This window comes from Tachysurus fulvidraco, chromosome 1 (genome assembly GCF_022655615.1).
Source record: "Tachysurus fulvidraco isolate hzauxx_2018 chromosome 1, HZAU_PFXX_2.0, whole genome shotgun sequence".
Lineage (NCBI taxonomy): Eukaryota > Metazoa > Chordata > Actinopteri > Siluriformes > Bagridae > Tachysurus > Tachysurus fulvidraco.
The window spans coordinates 12054681-12072180 of record NC_062518.1 but is presented as its reverse complement, the minus strand read 5'-3'; the positions used below and the strand labels follow the sequence as shown (position 1 = coordinate 12072180).

The window sequence follows — 17500 nt, the reverse complement described above, 5'->3', positions numbered from 1 at the left end:
CCCCATTGTCTGATATTGCTTTGTGCTGTTGCTGTTTTTCAGCCTCAGTCTCCTCCCACGGACACTTTTGCGTTAGGCTTGTACCAGCCAATCATTTCTCTGAATGCTGTGAAATAGACCAAATATCTACATAGTTCTTGCACTCAAATGCAATTTTTTAAATTTACAAATGCATTTCATAACAAACTCAGTCTTGGTGTTTCCTATCGTACTGGAGAGGGGGGCAATGGGCATATAGCGAATGGGATAAATAAGAAAGTTCATTAAAAAGAAAAAGACCACTCTGTTTGGAACATTGTTGTTTTTCTGTATATTTTGTAGACATCTGTGTTCAAGTCAAAATTTAAAAGTGGCTTCAAACTGTCATAGGTTTAGTAATCATTCTAGAGGAACACCAATAAACTTGCTCATTCTTGCAATTATTCAGTTAGCCAATGGCAGCAGCTGCACAATATATAAAAACATGCACATACTATATGTCAAGAGCTTCCATTAATGTTCAGATCAAACATCACAATGGGAAATGTGATCTGAGTAAATGTATTCATGGCATGGGATGTTTAGGACACACTGGCTAGAGTTGTGTTTATAAGTTCCCTTGTTACATTCTGAAAAATATCAAGTGAGCACCAGTTACATCGGCAGAAATACCTTGTTAATGAGGAAGATGGAAACCGACCTGTATCTGCATGATCTGCCACATGATTAGCTGATTAGATTGAATCGGCATGTATACACTGAACAGTGTTCGGCAAAATTCATCACTAGGTAGGCTTTCATAAACTCTCACATTTCTCAGTGACTTTAAGATTAGTCACTTGCTGACAAAGATAGGGTTTAGCTAGCTACTGCTTCAGGAAATTTAGAAACAAATGAAATTTCTTTAACCTTCATGGTTGTAGAACTACTGTACAGTCCTGCTCATCATTATTGGCACCCATGAAGTTTATGCACATATTGTGGAATATCTACTGAAGGAAATTTATCAAGTGAAACAACATATTACTAGAGATAGCTTGTGTTTGATACAAAACAGCAAATGATAAAGAACATTTAAAAAGATAAACATTATGAGGATTTGGCACCCTTTGTTGCAAATCAGTATAGAAACCCAATTTGGCTCACCCCGTTGCAAATCACAAATGAGGATCACCTATGATGAATTGCCTCCACCCATGTGACATGAATTAGCCAATGAAAGATCATTTTGGTGTTTTAAAAAGCCACCTGCTATTCCCTTTTCATGTGTGACAATGGTAAAAACAAAGGAGCTGTCTGAGGACACCAGAAATGCACAAGACCTCCAAAGGGTATAAGGCCATCTCCAAAGACCTTGGTATCCCTGTTTCAATGGTGCATAATGTTATCAAGAAGTTTTCCAGGCATGGAACTGTCAAGAACCTCCCTGGACGTGGGGGGAAGAGAAAAATTGATGACAGAGGTCTTCGAAGGTTGGTGCAAATGGTGGAAAAAAACACCATGTCAAACATCTAAAGACCTGAAGACCAACCTGGAGCAGTCTGGTGTAATTGTTTCAACAAGTACCATACGCCGCACACTAAACAAAGCGGGGCTTTATGGGCGGAGGCCAAGGAAGACCCCATTGCTGAAGAAAAGACATAAAAAGGAATGATTGTTTTTCGCGAAAGAGAACCCGGACAAACCTCAAGCCTTCTGGGACAATGTTTTGAAACAAAAGTGGAGCTTTTTGGTAATGCACACGAACAGTATGTTTACAGATGGTGCAATGAAGCCTTTAAGGAAAAGAACACCATACCAACAGTCAAGCATGGTGGAGGATCCATAATGCTGGGGGGCTGCATCTGGCACTGGAGGCCTTGACCGTATCACCGGCATTATGAAATCAGAAGATTATCAAGCAATTCTAGAGCGAAATGTCCAGCCCAGTGTAAGGAAATTTGGTTTGAGGCGAAGATCATGGGTCCTCCAGCAAGATAAAGACACAACACACCTCCAAAAGCATGCAGGAATGGTTGAAAGGGAAAAAATGGACTGTATTTTTTAAAATGGCCAGCAATGAGTCCTGATAATCCAATTGAAAATCTTTTGGGGGAGCTGAAATCTGCCATTGGAGAAAGGAACCCTGCAAATATTCAAGAGCTTGAGCATATTGCAAAGGAAGTGTGGGAGAAAATACCACTCGAGAAGTGAAAGAAGCTTATAGAAGGATATAAGAAATGTTTGGAGGCGGTCATCACTGCCAAAGGGTGTGCAACCAAATATTAAGGAGGGCCAATATTAGTGCACATGCTGGTTTTCTGTTTTTTCCTTTGGAATTACAATATCTATTTTGAAATAACAATTGTCTTATAATTTTATAATTTTTTCATATAAATTTGGTACATTTCTATTTTATTTCTGAAGACATTCACTCAGTTATGCAAAACATGAAGGTGTGAAAATAATGGCGAGCAGGACTGTAACTTAAGTAAATATTTCTACTTACTGAAGGTATCAAATTATCTGCCTGGAGAGATGTATATTTATATCCTCAGTACTTTTCTACAAACCTGTTCCTGGTGTCCTTACCCGTTATAATCCCCACACACTCCCAACTCATCCTGGTCAACATTGGGACTTGTGGAGTATTTCAAATATCAAATATTCCACTAGGATTGTTTAAGACTGTGAAACATTTTTTCATTGCTTTGGCCAAAAAGGATTTTTAAACCGGGGATATTATTAAAGACAGTAAAGTTATGAGTAAGGTACGGCTTGATTATATTTGGAGGCAATGTGTAGTTTATATATATATATATATATATATATATAGGTTGTTTTCAAAGTGCTGCAGATGTATTATTATTGTTATTTTATTATTATTAATATACAATTCACATTTTCTCAAAGCAGCTTTACATAAGTACAAACACTTTTAAGTTTAAAATTAAATTACTATTTATTCCAAATGATCAAGCCTGAGGTAACAATGGCAAGGGAAAAACTCTGTGAGAGGACATGAGGAAGAAACTTTGAGAAGAACCAGAACCAGAACCTCATCCTCATTGTAAATGTAAAAAATGTGCTTTATACAACAGAATCATGGAATCACAAAGTGTGTGTGTGTGTGTGTATAATTTTTATACAATGTGTGTGGTGTGGGAGTTGGAATTTGGTTCCAGCAGTTTGTGACTCTCAAAGGTACAGACATAAATAACACAATACTATACAAGAAAACAAAGCATCATCCTCCATGGACCTGTTTGCTTAATAAGCAAACTGCAAAGGGTCCATTAAGGGTCCAGTGAAGTCTTTCAGGTAATTCAGAGCCAGTTTTTCAGACAGCTTCAGGACGACAGACGCCAGCACCACATGTCTGTAGTAGATAAGTTCTGTTATCTAGGGTTTCTTGGTTTCTGGGTTCACTTGAGGTGTTAAAGGTTTTGTGTAAAGAGATAATCAGAATGGGTGTGGGGGGTTTCGAATCTACAATAAAACTCAATAAAATTTTAACAAACTCCCAATTATAGATACACAAGTTAAAACTTTTGTAAGTGGTAGCTTTTGAAAGGAAGAGTGGCACACTCCTTTTATCTGTAGTACTTCTCATGCAAATTTATGGGCTGGTCTTTAAATTAAGATTCTTCCTCATCCTTCTCTTAATTACTGTAAAGCAGTAATCCGTACCTGAGAATTAGATGATGTAGAAGTTGATATTGCTGTGGAACTTAAAAATCAAGGAGTAATAAAAAGAAGAAGACAGAAATATTAAAACCTGCGTACATAATTACCTTTGATGTGATTATATATATATATTGAAAAGGTTTTTAAGCACAAAATCAACAAAATTAAGGCCATGGTGGAAGAATTATTTTGGTTCAGTGGTACATGACCTTAAAGTCAGTTAAACAGTAACAGTTTGTTTTCATTCAGCCGCCATCAAGGATTTCTATGTTCGCAAGAGGCTTTGTTGCCAGATATCACTTCTATCGTGAAATCAACAGTTTATTTCAATGTTATTCTATGATGTAATATATGTAATTCAAACCGTTTAAAAAATAACATACTTCAAATATACATCGTTAAATAGATTGTATATCGTTAAAAGGAATATTACAGTGTTGTAGGATGAATAGAATGTACTGTGAATAGAAGGGATTAGGACTGTTCTGGCAACCCTGACTGTTGGGCGTGGCTATCTGACAGTTATTGGAAGATCTGGTGATCACAAACACAAAGCTTTCAGGCAGGAGAGAAAGAGAAAGGATTATTTAGTTGTTCAAGAGCGATTTACAAACCTGTAAGTGAATTATTTCTGTCAGAGTTCAAATCTTTTCACCTTTAACTTATTTCTCTCTTCTCTTCTGAAACGTTATGTTTACTAGGAGACATTCACTCAGCCTGATACACTACACTTTATGGGGACACTAGTCGTGTAGTGTTTTACGGGGACACTAGTCATGTGTAGTGTTTTACGGGGACACTAGTCATGTGTAGTGTTTTACGGGGACACTAGTCATGTGTAGTGTTTTACGGGGACACTAGTCATGTGTAGTGTTTTACGGGGACACTAGTCATGTGTAGTGTTTTACGGGGACACTAGTCATGTGTAGTGTTTTACGGGGACACTAGTCATGTGTAGTGTTTTACACAGTTCTGTTTTGTTGCTGATTGCAGACTGGTGAGAAACACAGAATGGTATGAAAACAAAACGAGTGACAATTCTGTATAAAGGATGAATATAAGCATTGTTGACATGAGATATGTGATAATAGAGAATTCTGACAGATAGATAGATAGATAGATAGATAGATAGATAGATAGATAGATAGATAGATGGATAGAGGGTAATCCTTATGGGTATAAGGAGTCTAAAGCAGGATTCCCCTCTTTAATAAGTTAATCCTGGCTTTATGTGCACTCAGGCATGGTTCCTTCTTCTTCTTGGCTGGAATGAAACTTGCACCAGATTTTTTTTCCTGCACATAAAACTGCACACATCATGCAGATGAATGTAAAAGTAACTCCATCATTTCTGAAATTTTATATTTAATATAATAATATACTGTGATTTTTAAAAAAAAATTTGTTTGTTTTTTCATCATCCATGTTCTTAGTCTCCCATCTTTGTTGGTTCTGTCAAATTTTTTTGATTTCAACATATTTGTTGGCATCATGGATTAGAATCAGAATCAGAAACAACTTTATGGCTTCCGCATACAAGGAATTTGTTTGTGTGTCACACTTTTCTGGTGAACAGAGACAACGAGATGAGAATACAAAAAAAATACATATGTAAATTAATTAATTTATTAATTGAAAAATAAATAAATTGTATGTACAGTTGTGCTAACGATGGTAGTATAGAATAGAATGAAATGCAGGGATGTACGAGGATGGAGATGGTAACATTTAAATGTAAGGTTATTGTGTAATAAGGAACAGTTAACTGTTCATGAGGTAGATTTCCTGGGGGAAGAAAACTGTTCTTGTGCCTGACTGTGCTGCTATTTTGGGCTCTGTCTCACCAGCCAGATAGTAAAAGTTCAAAAAGTGGATGACTTGGATGTGAGGGATCTAGAGTAATTTTCTCAGCTCTTTTCCTCTTTCTGGATACAGTATGTACAGTTCTTGAAGGGTGGGCAGGGGACCCATAATCCTTTCCGCAGTCCGAACCGTTCTCTGTAGTCTTCTGAAGTCTGATTTTGTAGCTGAGCCAAACCAGACAGTTATTGATGTGCACAGAACAGACTCGATGACGGCTTAGTAGAACTTTTTCAGCAGCTTCTGTGGCAGGTTAATGGAAGTACATCTTTTGTTGGGCCTTTTTAACAGTGGTGTCAATGTGAGTGTTCACACTTCAGATCCTGGGAGATGGTGGAGCCCAGGAACTTAAATACCTGCAACCACAGTGCTGTCCATGATGGTGAGTGGGGAAGTGCAGTGTGGTATCTCCTGAAGTCCACTATCAGACATTGATGAGGCCGATGACTATAGTGTCTTCTGCAAACTTCAGCAGTCGTTGGCGAGCAGTGGGGAAAGCCTTGAGGGGTGCCAGTGTTGGTGGAGCGGCTGTTTGACATGAATTTGCCCAGTCACACTAGCTGCTGCCTATCTATCAGAAAGCTGGTGATCCACTGACCAATAGAGTTAGGAACAGATAGCTGGGTTAGTTTGGTCTGGAGAGGTGTTGGAATGATGGTGTTGAAGGCCGAACTGAAATCTAGAAACAGAATCCTTGTATAAGTCCCTGATTTATCCAGGTGTTTCAGGATGTACTGTAATGCATCATCCTCCATGGACCTGTTTGCTTAATAAGCAAACTGCAAAGGGTCCATTAAGGGTCCAGTGAAGTCTTTCAGGTAATTCAGAGCCAGTTTTTCAGACAGCTTCAGGACGACAGACGCCAGCACCACATGTCTGTAGTAGATAAGTTCTGTTATCTAGGGTTTCTTGGTTTGTCGGTTCACTTGAGGTGTTAAAGGTTTTGTGTAAAGAGATAATCAGAATGGGTGTGGGGGGTTTCGAATCTACAATAAAACTCAATAAAATTTTAACAAACTCCCAATTATAGATACACAAGTTAAAACTTTTGTAAGTGGTAGCTTTTGAAAGGAAGAGTGGCACACTCCTTTTATCTGTAGTACTTCTCATGCAAATTTATGGGCTGGTCTTTAAATTAAGATTCTTCCTCATCCTTCTCTTAATTACTGTAAAGCAGTAATCCGTACCTGAGAATTAGATGATGTAGAAGTTGATATTGCTGTGGAACTTAAAAATCAAGGAGTAATAAAAAGAAGAAGACAGAAATATTAAAACCTGCGTACATAATTACCTTTGATAAACCTCACCTCACCCACCAGAAAAAAAACATTATTGGATATATATTATGGATATGTGTTCCTGTGGGCATATTTTTTCCCAACCCTTTGACATGCTTTATTCAAAAGAAAGTATAAAAGAACATGAGGAGGGTCATGAAAAAGAAAGATTGTCAGAAGTCAGCCAGTGACTACTGTCACACTCCGTAATTACATAGGGAGTGTGACAGTAGTCAGACAGTAGTGTGACTTATCCTTTAATTTCTTTGGTTGGCAACAACACACGTGCTTCTGGTAGCACTTGTGTTGCTGCCAACCAAAGAAATTAAAGGATAAGTTTAGAAAAAAAAGAATGTTGATATAGAAACATGGGTGTGGCAACCCCTAACAGGAAAGCCTGAAAGTAGATGAAGAAGAAGATATATGTATATGTTGATAAACAGGATTCTTGCAGAAATAAGGCATATTTGTGATATGATCTGATACTTGGTCAGTTCACTTTTTACTGCAAATGTATGCCAGTTTCACTTATGCCAATGTTCAGTATCTTTAAGGCATGTTTTTTTTTTAAGATAAACCTTATTTATTATTAGGTATTTATTTAAATTTTTTCTTTTCAAAATTAAGTTCCTTGCCATGAAAAAAAAGGCCATGGTAGCTTTTAATATGATAAAATCAATTACTAAAAGTAAGTGAGTAATAATTCTTTATTTTGTGTAATCCTGCTTAGATGTGTTTAATTAGCAAAGACATCATAAAAATCCCATCACCATTACCGTAGTTACCTTACTTTTTTGCATGTAGATTTTCTAAATAAAAATCTAGATGATTTTGTGCTGATGTTGTTTGGTGTATATAATAATTGTGTGGTTTTCAGCAGTTTGAGGTTGAAATGTTAGAGCTTTGTTTTGGCCACCATAGATTATCATCAAGCAGTACATTTGTAGCCTCTACTAAATATGCAGTGTAACCATGTAGTAGGCAGATGAGAGTTGACTGCATACAGAATCCAGAATAAAATTAATTATTCTAGCAAATATTTCTAGGCTGCCTACATCTCAAAAACCAGAAAAAAGCCCAGGAACCAGCTCAGAACATTCAGAAATTCTTTTTGTTGTTCTTTGTTTTTGAAACAAACAGAGTACGGTCACGCTGCTCTCCATAATCCCTAGTTCTCTTGCTGTCTTTTGCAAAATAGTTTACAGTACAAGTGGTTCTGTACATAAGAGACAAACTGAATACACTTGCCATAGCCATTGAAATGTTTATCATTTGCCACTGTAGAACAAAACGAATCAAATTTGGTGTAGAAAAAAATCAGAGATTTATAGTGTATTGCTGTAAAATACACTATAGTAAAACATTTCTAACCTCTGTGTATGATCTCAAAGTATGTTAATCCAAGGAGTTGTTCGCTTCGGCTCTTCACACTCAGGCCTCTCTCTGGGAGGTCACAATATGAGAACGGAAGCACGTACACTTTCTCTTTCTGATTTTATGTTGATTATTTCCAGTGAACTGACTGCTTGACAGCATATAAACACTGACTGCTAGTATATTCGTGAGTTCAGCAAAAACAAGTTGTGAAATTCTCTCTCACTTGCAGAAGAACAAAGATTCCAGGATGAAGGTTTCTGTGCAAGTGGGCGTGGTGTTTGTTCTGGCCCTTATTGGCCTGGGTAAGTTCAGTATAAATGTGACTAACTCTGGTTCCTTGTAAACTGTTAATAAAGAGTTTCTCCTAGTGACGTAATTCTAATAAAAGTCTTAGACATGTAGGTGATTCCCCTTTTATTCATAAAGCGCTCTTCAGGTCTCTTAAGGTGAAGAGGGAGAAGCAGTGTGTTGCATACAATATTTAATAATGCTATGACATTAAGGGCATCTACCAAATGCCATACTGATGAGTAATCTTATTTTCTTTCCTTCCTCTTATCTCAGGCTCTGCTTTTAAGTGTTATGACTGTACTGACTACACTGGAGCCTGCACTCAAACCCGTTCCTGTGCTGCCCAGGAGGACGGATGTCTGACACTGAAAGAGAGAAGTGTGTGACTGACACACACACACACACACACACACACACACACACACACACACACACACACACACACACACACACACACACACACACACACACACTTAAGAAAGGCTAGAAGAAAGAATATTGGTCTGGCCAAAGCGGGTCGTACGCAAGTGTATTATTTTGTAATATAAGCACCAATAACGGAAAACGGGTTGAGAAACGTTTTCTGTGGAAATGTTTTTGCTTGAGCAGCATTGAAGATGTAATTTCTGAAATATGTTCTTTACTTAATCATGTCCTCTTTCTCTCCCACTCTGCTCCAGATGGGAAGACATACCGGCAGTGTATCCGCTTTTCAGACTGTAAAACCACCATTCTTGGTGGCATGTTTCCCACGGTGGGCAAATTCGAGTACCAATGCTGCCACCAAGATTTGTGTAACGATGCTACTGTGAACACAGCCAGGACTTCAGTGATTGCCTTGGTTCTTTCTCTGGCTCTGTTATGGTGGTGCACCATTTAATTGAATGTATTCAGATACTGCCTTCTGATGATATGGATAACAATACTAGTCCTGAGTGTTCTACTTTTGATGGACTTAAAGACAGTGATTAAAAGCAATAAACAGACAAATGACAGATACTGCCTCTTGTGTAATTGCATGTCAGAATATTATTAATTTCATTTAATTATAACTTCACATTAATGGGATTTTAAAAGTAAGGTTTATAGTATTAGTCAATACATTTTCTCTGAGTATGTGAAATTGTAGGTTACATGATTTTTTTTTAGTTATTCTTATATTGATGGCTACTCAAAAGTAGATTGAGCAAAACCACATTTTACTTCGCACTTCATATTGCTCGTTCCTATCAATGGATTTCCAAGGAGTTATTTGTATGTGATAGAAACGCAAATGAATATAAACTAAAGTATTAATGGGTAATAATGTAGTTCAACCCAATAAACAACATAACTTCATGATCCTGTTGAGAAACCACTGAAGCACTTGGAGACCATTGCGTCTAGAAATGCTTTCTTTAAAATCAGGGAACCTGATGGAAATTGTGCACTAACACTAGCTTCATAAATGTTCATTTCTTTTTGAATGAATAGAGTTTTAGTGTCTGTTACTAATGGTATTATTGGCAGTATTCTGTAAGAGTATTGTAACTGATGCGCTTCTGAACTTTGGGCTTTTGAACTATAAGCAGAGGTTAAATCTTTACACTAATACACGAGAGACTTTTTGTTGTCCCCCCATGTTCTGTATACTAGTACTAATCAGTGTACATTAAATAAAGAAATCAGCTTTAAACTCAAACCCCTGTTTCTGTTGTTCTGCATTCTTTAATTTGTTTAAAAAACATTTACCCCATACCCAATTTTTACATGTATCTTCTTTATGTCTTATTTGTCGGACTTGAAATTTTTTATTAAACTCAGATCACAAAACTGGTGTTCTGACACATACATCAGATTTTTATTGCAGTGCACACACTTCAAATGATCCACACACCAATCAGAACCTCAGGATGAATAAACAGGGTCATGTGTACATTTGTATTGTCTGAAATAAGGGATCCCAATTATAAAGGAAGAGCTGGAGGAGCTCGGACATGTGAAGGGGAAGAAGAAGACTAAGAGGAAAAGGAAGGGCACTGGTATCTAGTAAAAATTCATTGCAGACCACAATCACACGTACTCATACACTACTGACAAATAAAGGTACCAATCAGCCTACAACCAATGTCTTTGGATTTGGGGAGATAACGCAGTACCTGGAGAACCTCAGAATCATGGGAAATACATGCAAACTCCACATAAACACAGGGGGAGGATATTATGGCTGTTTGGAGGACAATGGCAGGTGAAGCGTTTAACGATGATTATCTTATTACATTAGCACCATCAAGGGGTGGGATTTATTTACAGTCAGTTCTTGAAGTTCATGTGTTGGAAGAATGAAATATGTACAAGCGTAAGGATTTGAGCAACTCTGACAAGAGCCAGATTGTGATGGCTAGATGACTGGGTTAGAGCCTCTCCAAAACATCTGGACTTGGTGGTGTGTTCCCGGTTTGCAGTGCTAGTCCCTACCAAAAGTCCAAAGAAGAATACCCACTAAACTGGCAAGAAGATCATAGCTGTCTAAAGGCTCACTGATGCACGTGGGGAGCATAGGCTAGTCCGTCTGGTCCGGTCCTACAGATGAGCCACTGTAGTGTTTTTTTTAAATATCATCTGGATGTTCAGGAGTGTGTGTCATTTACTTGGCGTATAGATGACATCAGGATGCATTGTGGGAAGAAGGCATGCTGACAGAAGCAGCATGATGTTCCTGTGGATGTTACTTTGACATGTATGACCTACCTAACATTGTTGCAGACCAAGTTCACCCAATCCTGATACAGCAGGATGATGCTCCCTCTCACACTAGAAATATTGTTCAGGAATGGTTTGAGGAACATGAAAAAGAGTTCAAAGGTGTAGATTGGCTTCAGAAATCCCAGAATTTCAGTCAAATCAAGCAGCTATGGGATGTGCTGGACAAACAAGTCTGATCCATTCCTAAACTACTTGCAGTGTGAAAGGGAGCATCATCCTACTGATTGAGGACACTGCTATTATGGAATACTGTTACCCTTGCCTTCTCATAGTGCATCCTGGTGCCATCTCTACTATGTTATGCAGCTTAATAAGAAATATCCCTTCAATCACTTTTCAAAAAATTAAAAAATTCTCTAATTTCTTTATATTTCTTTTTTTTAATTAAATTTATTTGATTTTATTTTTTACAGATATTGCAATACTACTCTGGAAAATAAAACAAGCTGAAAACCAAAAGTAACCAATTGTCATGAACGCGGGACAGAAACGGACCCAAACGCAGGATAGCAAAAACAAACAAGGTTTAATAACAGAGGATACACGAAACATGACACGGACTAGAGACAGGACAAGACAACAGTAGATTCCGCCACACCAGGACACAGCAGGCTAGTGCTAACCTGGACCGGCCGATTGGGAATTTTTTTTTCTTATGTGACTTTTTTCCCCCTGGACTTCGTGGGTTTGGTGACATCGGTCCGCATTTTTTTGGTGAGCGACGCCGGTCCGCATCCGGTTTCTCTGCGGGGGGCACCAGCTCCTGCTTCCTAGTTGCGGGCCATGTCACCAGCCCGAGTTTTGTTTTGTTTTTTCAGTGTCCGGTGCCCCACTACCTGTCCGTGGGGGGTGTTGCAGGCCCTTATTTTTGCCCCTATGGATTTTCTGTTTTGTGGAGGATTTTTTTTTCTTCCACGCCCTCCCTCCCTGTTCCTGGTTCCTGAGAGGTGGGACTGGCCGTGGTGCGACAGGGGTGGCGCTCGGCCCGTCAGGCTTGGCTGTGGACGTCGCTCGGCCCATCAGCTCGGCTGTGGACGTCGTGCGGCACTTCAGCTCGGCTGTGGACGTCGTGCGGCCCTTCAGCTCGGCTGTGGACGTCGGTCGGCCCTCTCTGGCTGTACCGCCGTGTGCCTTGCTCCCCCAAACCTGCCTCGCCGTGTTTCGTGTTTCCTTTGGTTATTAAAACTTGTTTTGCTATTATATATATATATATATATATATATATATATATATATATATATATATATATATATATATATATATATATATATATCACTTAAATCAAGAATCACCCATAAAAGTGCTGGTTCATATCGCTGTATTGTTTATGTTTTCTACAATTTTACAGTGAAAAAGCAAAAGCAGCACCCTGCAAAGGAATGGAACCCCCAGGTTAATCAGACCTTTATTAGCCTGTTATGTTGACGGTTTGTTGACAGTCATCGCTAGGAAAGGCCAGGTGATGCACATTTCAAAGCTTTACATTTCAAACATTTAAAACTCAGACTGAAATCTGGGTAGAGGGAGGAGCTCAAAGTAGAGCCGCTGCTCCTCCACATTGAGAGGAGTCAGCTGAGGTGGCTTGGGCATCTGTTCCGGATGCCTCTTGGACACCTCCCTGAGGATGTGTTTCGGGCATGTCCAACCAGGAGGAGGCCCCGGGGAAGAACTCGGACACGCTGTAGGGACTATGTCTCTTGGCTGGCCTGGGAACGCCTCGGTATTCCCCAGGAAGAGATGGAGGAAGTGTCTGGGGAAAGGGAAGTCTGGGCATCCCTGCTTAGACTGCTGCCCCCACAACCCAGCTCCGGATAAGTGGTAGAAAATGGATGGATGAATGGATAAAACTCAGACTGCTGTAACCTTGTCCCAACAATCAGCAGCTATGGGGTCCTCTAAGAAGTCGCCTAGCACTCTGAAAATTAAAATGATTGACACCCACAAAGCTGGAGACGGCTATAAGAAAATAGCAAAGTGTTTTCAGGTACATATTTCCTCAGTTCAGAATGTAATTAAGAAATGGCAGTTAACATTATCAGTGGAGGTCAAGATAAGGTCTGGACGACCAAGAAAAATATCAGAGAGAACGCTGCTTGTAGAATTGCTAGAAAAGCAAGTCAAACCCCTGGCAATGAATCTCATAGAATTTTGTAAGGAACAATGGGAGGAAATCTGTCAAACAAGAACTGAAAGACTCTCGACTGGCTATGAAAAACATTTACAAGCTGTGATACTTGTCAAAAGGGGTGACTAGGTACTAACTATGCACAGTGCCCAAAGTTTTCTAGTAGCCCTTTTACTTTATGTAAAAGATGAAAATGCAAAAAATATATATATGTATACGTATATATATATATATATATATATACGTATACGTATATATATATACATATATATATATATATATATATATATATATATATATATATATATATATATGTATATATATATATATTTTTTTATATATATATATATATACATATATATATATATATGTATATATATTTATATATACATACAAAAATATATATATATACATACATATATATATATATATATATATATATATATATATATATATATATATATATATATATTTTTTTTTTTTTGCTCTGGAAATATACCCATAAATCTGTGTGTGGACTGTCAAGGTAACCAATGGACTCATGGTTATAAACTGGTGTGTGTCATGTGTATCACTTTTTTCGCAGTTTCTTTAAGGTATTCTCTTCAAGGTTCCTCAACTGAACTGAACTGTTGCCATCTGGTCGGCGCTACAGAGCCCTGAGCTCCAGAACGACCAGACATAGGAACAGTTTCTTCCTTCATGCAATCCATCTGATGAACAATTAACACCATGGAACACACAACACCTAATATTTGTACTATGTATACCTCAATTGCACATTTCATACTTGCACATCTGTACACATTAGGCCACGGCTTGATATGTATGTATGTATGTATGTACAGATGTGCAAGTATGAAATGTGCAATTGGGGTATACATTGGACCAATGAGAACTTGAAGAAATCAGAGCAGGGCCCAGATTTCATGGCCAGTTCCTTTAGTACTTTTTGATTTTTAAAAGACAGTAGCCATAACTTTGGACAGTTGCTTTTATCTGTTTATTTAAATAGGAAATGTTGGATTGCAGCATTTATCACACTCACTGTACAGGAGATCTGGTGAATATACTGATAAAACATAGCAATAATCAAGTTTGTTGTCAAGATGCATTGCTTTTTGTCACCAAAGGAATCAGGCATAATTGGATCCTCTAGCGCTGACTGGATATGAAGAGTTTATTGCTCTCTGAAATGTCATCTTTCCTCTGAAAATTGCTGGCCAAGGCATAACCTGCAGGGGTAAAATGAATGGACTGCTAAATTGTCTGCATCCACACACCACTGTACTGCTACCCTTTTCATCACGATAGAAATAAAAATTTCTCCTCTTTCCAATAACTCAAGATATTTCAAAAGGGGTTCTAGCGCACGTAAATATCCATGCCATTTCATCTGCTTTACACAGCACTGCCAAATAAATGGACGACTTTGGATGGATTTGTATATTAGGACATTAGGATCTGAAAAGTCTTTAAGTGCTGTTTATTTAAGAGCTTTTAAGACAACATCATGAGATTAGACACACTGAAAACTGTTTTATTTGATATCAGTAATATGCAGGTTCCCACAATGTTGAAATTTTTAATGAAAAAATTATATTTATAATATTGAAACTAAACATCTATACACAAGTACTGGTTTAAAATCAGTGACAGACGCATCTGCTTCTGCTGGACACAAACACAATCAAAAGTTCTGCATCTGTTGAAAATGAAACACAGGAAAGAAAGCTTCTCTCCAGGTGTCTGTACATCACAGAGGACATGGTGCCTTTTCACATTTGACATTTTAACATGCATTGCATTTTAACATGCACTAGTCAGAGGAGACTGTGAGTCAGACCTTCATGCTGGAATTGCAGCAAAGAAACAATTACTTTATAAGAACAACAAACAGAAGTGTCACAGTTTTTTTTTTTTTTTTTTTTTTAAAAAGCATTGTTCAATACTGAAACCACATTTTCAAAACTCTTCACACAGTCAGCCAAACAGAAGTCAGTGCAGACCAAACTGTGAACCATTTTTCATTGCTTTCAGACAAAATGCATTCAGTGACCACACTTTTCAAAATTCAGGAACTCTTTTCACATTTGTATTCAACAACATGCAAAATACGGTATTTTCAGCACATTTTTCTAATGCTAACACACACTGGATTCAAAATGATTAAAAACACATTCAAAAACAGAATGATGTCAAATTCCTAGCATTTATGCAGTAATTATCTTATATTCTCAATTTTATAGGCAAAATTAGGATTAGGATTTTTACAAGCTAATTGCAATTAAAAAAAAAAATACAGTAATAGTTGTGATTTACTGTAGGATCCAAAGGTTGCCCACGAGAGGAGGGACAGGCAGAATCTGTTCTGATGTGCAAGAAATTGCCATTGTGGATATGGTATTTGCCAACAATGCAATAAAACTCTGGGAAATTCGGGTAAGATTGCTGGCAGACAATGACACTTTTGAAAATATGAATATGGTTAGCACAACAACAATTGCCAGAGTCCTAGAGAAACATAAAATAAGGATGAAGCAACTGTAAACTGTACCCTTTGAGAGAAACAGTAAATGTGTGAAAGAGCTCCAGTATCAATATGTCCAGGTAAGATGTCTGTTCAGTAACCAAACAGGATACATACACACTGATGCATAATGTCAATTACTGTGAAACTGTCTGCAAGAGAGAGAGCAGACTAGAACCATCACTGTAATTTACTATAATGAACAACTACATGTTACAGTAATGTGTAGAATGTATTTTATTTATCCTCATTAATGTACCTTTACAGTTTTTCTCATTTGCTAAGACACACTAAATGAAACTGGGATCCCCATGGTCTTCATCATCACATTATTAGCACAGCAGAAGTCTACTCTTGCAAGTGTTTTAACACTTTTTCATTTGTTTCACACATTTTTCACACCTTTTGTCAAAACAGTTACCACAGATCTCATCGAAAGACCCCAAACTCTATTGGATTCACTGTGTTGAACAAAAGAAAAAAATCTATTCCCAGCTGATAGAAACTACTTGCATAATTATAACTCTCTATGCACGTGTGAAACTTATTTGCACAACTCTATAAATCTATAAAAGATGCCACCTCTGTGTTGCTATTTGCAAACATGTATCAAATAGGCCGTAGGCACGGAAGGAGAGTAAGAGGCCATGGCAGAGGGGCCCGAGGAAGAGGAGTTTGTAGGCATGGTGGAGGAGCTGCAGCAGCAAGAGGACAAAATCAAGCTCAAGTTTCAAATTAAATTCGGACAACAATTATTGACCATGTCATCAATCATGGCTTGTCCTTTAGAAAGGCTGGACAAAGGGTCCAGCCCATTCTGAGTGGGAGCACTGTGGCATCTATTGTCAGGCTTTTTGGGAATGAGAACAAGTAATTCAGTGTTAATGTAATGTATACCACTGTGTATTTCAGCTTTACTGTATTGCCCTGTTAGCAGAACAAACTGTGTCTACTGTAATGCAGATGTTTTATCGATCCCATTTACAGTAGGTGACTGTTATACAGTAATGTCAATTTTGACATGCTTTTTGCTTTTACTTTATAGAATCCACACATTACCACACACTGGTGGCAGAGGAAAGATATTTAGTATTGAACAGGAGTCTGCCATTGTAGATATGGTCGTGGCAAACAATGCAATCAGACTGCGTGAAATCCAGGCAGCAGTAACTGCAGATCAGGGGGCATTTAGAAATATAAACAGTGTCAGTTTGGTAACTATAGATCGAGTCCTTAAACGAAACCATGTCAGAATGAAGCAGCTGTTCAGAGTTCCATTTCAAAGAAACTCTGACATCATAAAGGAGGCACGATTCCAGTATGTGCAGGTACAGATTTTTTATTGTAATACCTTGATGAGTATGATGTTGATGAGAACTCATGAGACTAAATGGGAAATAAATACATATATATATAATCTTTTTTTAAAGGTATTTCCACCTATAAGTTTCCTTTGGTAGCTTTTTTTCCAGTATCCTTTAGAGTTTATAAAGTATCATATCTCATATTGATGGCAGCATTTTGAATTTTGTTGTCCATTGTGTAATGATTGATTGAAAGATTAAATTAATTTGACCACAAGTTGTGGTGTTTGATGGAAATATTTGCTTATGTTGCATGTTTTTAATGTTTTGTGAGTGTTAGAGCATT

General features: G+C 37.8%; 1 protein-coding gene and 1 long non-coding RNA gene across 2 annotated transcripts; one reads left to right on the top strand and one right to left on the bottom strand.

Moving 5' to 3' along the window:
• Nucleotides 1-3544: 3544 nt before the first annotated feature.
• LOC125145932 lies at nt 3545-7028 on the bottom strand. Its single transcript, XR_007144413.1, has 2 exons — nt 6797-7028; nt 3545-3752 (listed from the first exon to the last, which is right to left on the bottom strand). It is a non-coding gene; the product is annotated as an uncharacterized LOC125145932 (long non-coding RNA).
• Nucleotides 4116-9445, top strand: LOC113634240 (CD59 molecule (CD59 blood group)). The gene is made up of 4 exons (XM_027133050.2): nt 4116-4261; nt 8389-8461; nt 8724-8828; nt 9131-9445. The coding sequence occupies exons 2-4, from the start codon at nt 8407-8409 to the stop codon at nt 9328-9330; spliced, it is 360 nt and encodes a 119-aa protein (XP_026988851.2). The 5' UTR covers nt 4116-4261; nt 8389-8406; the 3' UTR covers nt 9331-9445.
• The last annotated feature ends 8055 nt before the right edge of the window (nt 9446-17500 follow it).

Coding starts and splice junctions, on each gene's coding strand:
- LOC113634240 (XM_027133050.2), top strand. CDS start 8,407: ATGAAGGTTTCTGTGCAAGTGGGCGTGGTGTTTGTTCTGGCCCTTATT. Junction 8,462..8,723: donor TCTGGCCCTTATTGGCCTGG/GTAAGTTCAGTA, acceptor CTCTTATCTCAG/GCTCTGCTTTTAAGTGTTAT. Junction 8,829..9,130: donor TCTGACACTGAAAGAGAGAA/GTGTGTGACTGA, acceptor ACTCTGCTCCAG/ATGGGAAGACATACCGGCAG.